Source organism: Mesitornis unicolor, unplaced genomic scaffold (genome assembly GCF_000695765.1).
Source record: "Mesitornis unicolor isolate BGI_N332 unplaced genomic scaffold, ASM69576v1 scaffold33514, whole genome shotgun sequence".
Taxonomy (NCBI): domain Eukaryota; kingdom Metazoa; phylum Chordata; class Aves; order Mesitornithiformes; family Mesitornithidae; genus Mesitornis; species Mesitornis unicolor.
This window is the reverse complement of record NW_010182668.1, coordinates 10,179-17,174: the sequence shown is the minus strand read 5'-3', so window position 1 is coordinate 17,174 and position 6,996 is coordinate 10,179. Positions and strand designations below refer to the sequence as shown.

Here is a 6,996-nt window from a genome sequence, read left to right as displayed (position 1 = left end):
CCAACTCCTGAGATTCTGTGATTCTGTTACATCTTGGATCCTTAGCAAGTGGCTTCCTCTGGTGGGGTGTGGCGTATCTGCAGTACATAGTAAAATGTGACTTTTCCTGAAGCTGCCTCACTGCGTATCACTTCTCTTTCTTGTCAGTACTTCAGGAAGACAATCGGAAAGACTTCTGTAATACAAGCTGGGATTAGATGTTTCCAAAATGGGGCTTTTAGACTCTACCAGAGAGTGTACCAGTGCTGGTCTAACTGTGAACGTGGACCAGTACAGGCAGCAGTGAAGCTGGTAAAAGCTTAGCCCTAGACTGCATACACAGGTGAGCTCCAGTGAAGGCCACGGTGACTTTCCTTGCCTGAGAAAGCAGAGGAAATGCCCCTTCCAGAGAGAGTGTGTGGGTCCCCTCTCTGGGAGTGGAGAGCTGATGCCTGCGGAGCTCCTGCTGCTACAGCACCACCCACATTGGTTGGCCTGTGTGGCAGAACAGGTGGTAACTGAATGGTTTGGCAGGCTGGACTGAGACACTGACACATGTTGACCCCACAAAAAAAAGCCTGTGTGTGCACATGGGTATCTGTTTGGGGGAAGTGGGTTTTAACCTGAGTCAGTACTGGGGAACTGACTCATCGTGGGGCCCTACAGATCCTTGTTCCAGAAGAGAGCTGGCCAAGAATGATAAATCATTCTTCATGGCTTCAGGGAGAAGATTGCTGCCTTTTTAAAGGAGTCTAGCTTTGTGCTGAGTTAACATGCAGTCTGTAGGGCTCACTTCACTGGTGGGCACAATGGTATGTGCTCCTTTTGTTGTCTCGGTCTCCATTTCCTTTGAAGAAACGAGTGTAGAACCCTTCATACTACTGTCATGTTGTTTGGTGTTATCTCATAGTAATATCTGTCCCTGCATGGACAATGAGTCCCCGTGCTATCTGCATGAATTTGTCTGCTGCCATCTTCTGGATACAAAAAATACTGAGAGTGGGTAGATGGTAAGACTTCTACTGCAGCAGTTGCATAAGTGCTTTTGACAGGATGTTTTTAGTATCTGCAAATGCACAACTCTACTGTTAGAGTCAGTAAGGAGGAAGAAAGATGGAAGACAGAAGGCTTTCAACAGATGGATGAAAATGTAGAAGATAAAATGATAAAGCAAATACAAATATGCAGGTACTTGTTTCACTGAAATGATTGATGTCACTGAGGCAGCCTGCCAAGATGAGTCTGAAATGGAGATGACAGGGAGGCACCAAACTGAGGAAGTCTGTGGTGCAGTGGAGTGCTGATCACAGAGGGGTGTCTGTATAGGTAGCTGGAAGTAATTTATTTTTTTTATTTTAACAATGGTTTATTATGATAGATCTAATTCAGGAGTGTGTAACAGTCTCTTGTTGGAAAAGAGCTGATTTTTTTTTTCTCAAAATTAGTCAGAGGCTGTAAGTAAAAGAGCTCAACTTGGCAGCTTACTAAAATTAGACCAGTATCTGATACTATTAGGTAACAGGATAAAGTAACCACACTTGATCTAGAGTTCTGTTTGACATTTCTAGGATGCACACAGTCAAAATTGAGCCAATACTCTTGATACTGTGGCTACATAGGAGATAGGAGCCCTGGGCCACTGGAGAGCATGACAGCCTCAGCTCTTCCCTGTTGTCATCACCAGCTGGTGAGGTTGTCAAGAAACAGATTTAGCTAAAAGTAACTGACTCCTGACCTGTCTGCACAAGTTGCAGTGCTGGTACACAGTGGGCCATTTTCACTGCTGGGCAGGCATCTGTTTGTAAAATAACTGAGCTGTGCTCTTTACAGTCCAGTCTACTGGAAGCTGTTCTAGTGACTGCTCTTGCCTCTGACGTGCTGAACTGCTGTAAACAGTTGTTTGAAGCTTTGTTTAAAGTCCTCTGCTGTTGGTGTGTATGCACCATATAAAACCTTTTGTGATGTGTAATTACTACACATAGTTAACGTGAAATTTAGTCATACCAGTATTAGAAAAAACTTACTAAAAACTGGCAGTATCTCTTTTTAAATTTGAAACTATAGGCTTTTGATGCTCATTCTTTATTGACTTAATGTGGAGAAGAACAAAATGTTCTTGGCTTGAAGTTACAGGTGTGATTTATTTCCTAAGATTAATTGTGCAGAGCATTAAACCAGGATAATACCTAATAACTTACAGAATAGCTTGTAAGAGTAAGTCTTATTTGGGTAGGATTCTCATGTGAGAAAGAGTATAACTATAAATAAACAAAAAACCCATCTATTCAGATACTCTGCATAATTTACTGTACTTACCTGTTCTTGGATAAGAAGTACTTTCTGTGACTGTTGAAATAGTGTACAAGAAGCAAAGGGTGGATAGAACTGTTGTCCTTTTATTAAACAAGATGAGTTAAACTATGGATTTCCACTGTCAGTCTCAGCTGAGGGATATATTTCCCATTCAGAAGCAGAATATTTATAAAATACTTGCCTTTCCTTCAGTTAACATTTTCATTCACTGACAGCCCTGCTATATCCTGCTTTTTTCTTCCTTCCCTCCCATTAAATGGGATTGACTCTGGAGTCACTGCTAACAGGTGCAGTTTTTGCTCTTCCTTCAGAGCTGATGTTGCTGGCTGTTACCTCAGTGGGTGTGGTAGGGGTCTGCCACCTGAGCTTGTCCCATGGTGCCTACCTAGATCAGACCATTGTAGGAGGAGAAATGTGCTGGTTTCTGCAGCGTGTGAGAAAACACTGCATGCGGATTTAATGCTGCATATCAGCTGGTTAAATCAGACTGATTTTTGACTACTTCCAGTACTGCTGCTTGTAACTGCAAAAGTGTCTTGTTCATATATTCCCTTTAAGACATCACCTTAGGGGACTACAGCAGCAGTTGGTGGTAGTTCAAAGGGAGCACACCCATGGCCCTCCTTTTGTGGAGCTCATAAAGGCCATTCGTTTTTACAGTATAGAAGATAGTAAAGTGTGCCTCATTAACACAGTGATAGGTCATCAGCCCTTTGCCACAGAACTGGAGATTCTGAACTGGTTTTATGAAAACTGATTTTCATGATTACTAAGATGTTAATGAAATTAACAAAAATGAAACAATGCTTCCTTAAATCTGTGGATGGCTTCAGATGATTGGGAAACAGGCTATTAGCAGTTTCACTGCAAAGCATTCTCTCACAAGTACCAATCTAGCATGCTTATTGAGGTAAAATAAACCTCTCCCTCTGTGCCTCTAATGGAGAAGTTGTCAGCAGAACCAGAGAAATTCGCACAATGAACCCCTACAGCAAGTTTTCTTTAACATAGAAAAACTTTGCAATTAGATCCTTTCTCCCATTTCTCCCATCTCTCCACTACTCCAGCTTCCCTACTAGTCACTTGTACTCCTGGAAAGAAAGAAAAATTATGATTTCACACTTTGAAAACAGATCAGTAGCCTTCTTCATTACCAGCCATGTTGTGATTTGGTGTTTTTGTTTGCTTTTTACAGGACCCCCACACCCAGTGGTATTTGAATACCTGAGAGGTACAGGCATAGGAAAAAAATAGGGCTCAGAGCATGAGGGCAGGAGCAGCTGAAGTTGGCACTGCCTTTGAGCAGACTGTCCAGGCTGCTGTTTGCTAGCACTGGGTTGGTTATTGAGAACAGCAGTAAGCAGACCTGCTGCTGACCACCTGTGGACAACCTGTTCTACCTCAGTAACAGGGCCTTGCTGTGCATGGTTGGGCAGGACAAGGGCTGTTGCTTTCCCCATTGAGGGACCTTGCTGGCGTGCCACAAACTCCTAATGGAAATAACACATAAATTAAGTATCAGATCCTCATATTGCATTTCAGAGTAATTAAATCCATTAGCTACTTCAACTCTCACTACATGTTGTGGGTTTGCCAGCCCTTTTGCTAAAACATAAGGCATGTCACATGATTTTTCTTTTTCTTAATTTACAGGAGTAGGAAGTGACAGAGTCCAAAGGGTTTTGTCAGTTTGCAAACTAGAAAATGTACTCACAGTCAGCCATCTCTCTGGTTTCTATTTTGTAAAACTTCCTAACTCTCAATCTTTTTTACGGGGACTATGCACTTTTGGTATATTACACCGATGCTGCTTTAGCAACAATATAGCTGATGTTAAGGGAATTAAGTTATAAAATAATTAAAACTAAATTCATCAAACTGAGTCTACAGATTTTAATCCTATGACATGAGTGGAGGGGACAAATGCTATTTAATACTCTTAAGCCTCCCATTATCAGGTTTACAGTTGCTAGCATTTCCTTCTAAAACTTCTTACAGTGCTAATCTGGAACTTAGTGAGCCCTGAGTATCCACTACTTTTACTGAAGAACACGTGTATGTCATTCTTTCAACTTCCTGTTTTAGAACTGTATAAACTTGAACTGCATTTTCCTATCAGTTGGAGAATGAAGACCCAGTTAGTCATTATGCAGGAAGCCCAGGACTTTACTAGAGGTTGCTCCACCCTGTTGTTAATACGGTAGTCTACATCAGAGTCTGCAAGTCCTGGAGGAGTGGATTTATAGAGGAATGGATCTTGCCCACCTGCAGCCCACTGGTGAGGAAGGCGGGTGTTAGAGACAGCCCTAATGCTGTGCCTGCACTGCTCAGCAGTACCAAAATGCTGGTGTGTCATCAACACCTTTCTAGCTACCAGTTCAAAGCACAGCGCTATGAGAGCTGCTGTGGGGAAAACTCCATCTCAGCCAGACCAAACTTGGGAACCCCAAGTTGTGCAGTACTGAATGAGCCTCTGATCCACACACAGCACAGTGTACACGAGGACGCCTCATTTTGATTATTTAAGCTATTGTAGGATTTTTCTTTCAAGGCAGCATTCCTATTAATCATTTTTTGTTGGAGAGGAAGGATGTTTGTTCACTGTTAGATACGTAGTCACTGGTACCCAGTGGGAGCTGCCTGCAAGCTTCTGTTGCAGTGAGCTGTCTGAGTCTGTCCTGTGGCCAAAGAATTTGTGCCACACAGCACAGCACAGCCCTTAAAACCAGGCTGTACCTGCAGCACAGGCCTGGGCTCACTCAGGTTGGCTGTTACTAGTGCTTTGATGTACACCTGTCTTCTGGTCAGGACTACCACAATGCATCCAGGACTGCAACTGGCCAAGGATTATCCCCTCTCTTCCCTGTCCCATGAACTGTCTCATAAATGAGGTGAGAATGCTTATGTTTTTTTTAGTTGCTTTGTTGTTTAGTGGTTTGTTGGTTTGAGTGATTGGTTTTTGTAATCGCAGAGCTGGAATTTGCTTAAGTGTATTTTATTTTTGAAGTCTTACATGCAGGAAGAAGCTTTGCTGTCCAAAGATCTCAGGCACTTTAGTTCTATTCTGTTGGGCATATAGAGAAATTAAATTAGGAGGATTCATATGTAACAATGAATCTAAGTAATAAAAACTTCACCATTATAGCTGAGACTGGTGCTACTGATCTGCTCACTTGTGCTGTTTTTCTTACAGAATCAAGGCCATTGAAAGCCCCAACAAAGATGATGACACACAGTGGCTGACTTACTGGGTTGTGTATGGCGTTTTCAGCATAGCGGAATTCTTCTCTGATATCTTCCTGTCCTGGTTCCCTTTCTACTATATGCTAAAGGTATGTAAGCTTATTTCCCCCCTCTTCTAAAGTGGGACCTTTGATGTCACTGATTTAATGTCTTCAAGAATGGATAGATGACAGCAGATTCCCTTCAAATCATTCCTGGCTTGCACCTTATTTTTAGGTGCCAGTGTCCTGTAATTTAGCACCATGAAAGTGACCTGTTGATGGCTGATGGTGTTCTGAGGAAAAAGGGGAAGTGGGGATGAATGGCAGGAGAAGGTCTGCCATGTTCTGGGAAAGGAGGGATGCAGATGTACCATGGAAAGACAGTTCTTTGTCTTAGTGTTTAGGTAAATTTGAGCAAAATAACAGCACATGGTAAACACTACAGAGTGGCTCCATTTTTGTTTTAAGTCCATTTGTGAAAGTGGAGAGTAAAATCACAAAGGCAGCGAAAGGAGGCATTCAGTTTTGTGCTACTGGGTGCAAAGAAGGAAATTGCAACATAGAAAAATAGTTTGAATCACAGTCTTAATTTTTAGTTTTCCTGAAAGGAAATGGCAAGAATCAGAAGGTCTTGTTGCTAATGTGTATTTGTTAGTGTGGTTTGGCTACCGACAATGATTTGCTTAATGTGCTCGACTAAGGTGTGACTGTATTGCCGGTCAGCTTCACCATATCTGATTATTCTAGGAGACAGCCAATTACCATGTATGCTCTTGGGGAGAAGACATTCTAGCTTGCTGGAAAGTCCCTTGTTTAGCTTAAAGAACTGTTAGGTATTTTTAGTGTCAGCGGGCTGTTCTGTTCCTTCTCTTTTGCTTTGTCTGGCTTAGCCCCGCCAAAGTTCTTGAAAGGATTTGCTTGCCAGCTGTTGTGCTGGGGTCATTTAAAACGTTAACAGCAAGGTCTGATGCTGCCAAATGCTTTTTCAAGGAAATGCCATATTTTGAAGACAGAAGTTGACTTGGACAGCTCAGTTACACTTCTGTATTGTTCGTTTTGATGTTCAACAGGCATCAGCTGTGTCGTCATTTGAACACTTATTTCCCCAGCTCCCCAAGAAAATGCACATTTGAACTACAGCTACAAACTAAAAATAATCTAGCCAGTCTCATAAAGTTAATTCTCACTTCCTCCCTGCTTTCCCTTAATCAAAAACAAAAATACATTTGTTTCCATTTTAAACTTAATATTTTTGCAGAGTTTTTAAGAAGAATCTGCTAATTTTGAAGTTTACCATGGGTAACACATATGTGAAAGTTTTACTGGTTTAATATTTTAAGACCAAGCCAAATAGTGATCAAAGTGAAAGGTCTTTGATCTGAACAGGATCCAGAAGGATGGCTTATGGCACTGGAAATGTCTGTTCTTGACCACTTAAGAAGTTATTTCACGTCCCCAACTTCACCTTACAGTTCAGCAG

The 6,996-nt window shown here is 41.9% G+C and overlaps 1 protein-coding gene across 1 annotated transcript in view; it reads left to right on the top strand.

Annotated features, from left to right (window-relative positions):
• Positions 1-5,485: 5,485 nt before the first annotated feature.
• Positions 5,486-6,996, top strand: part of REEP5 (receptor accessory protein 5) — a gene marked incomplete at its 5' end in the record, with an annotated part of 8,079 nt that continues 6,568 nt past the window's right edge. Inside the window, one exon of the mRNA XM_010183864.1 lies at positions 5,486-5,624. Within this exon, the coding sequence (XP_010182166.1) occupies positions 5,486-5,624 (139 nt within the window). The remainder of the gene's footprint in view (positions 5,625-6,996) is intronic.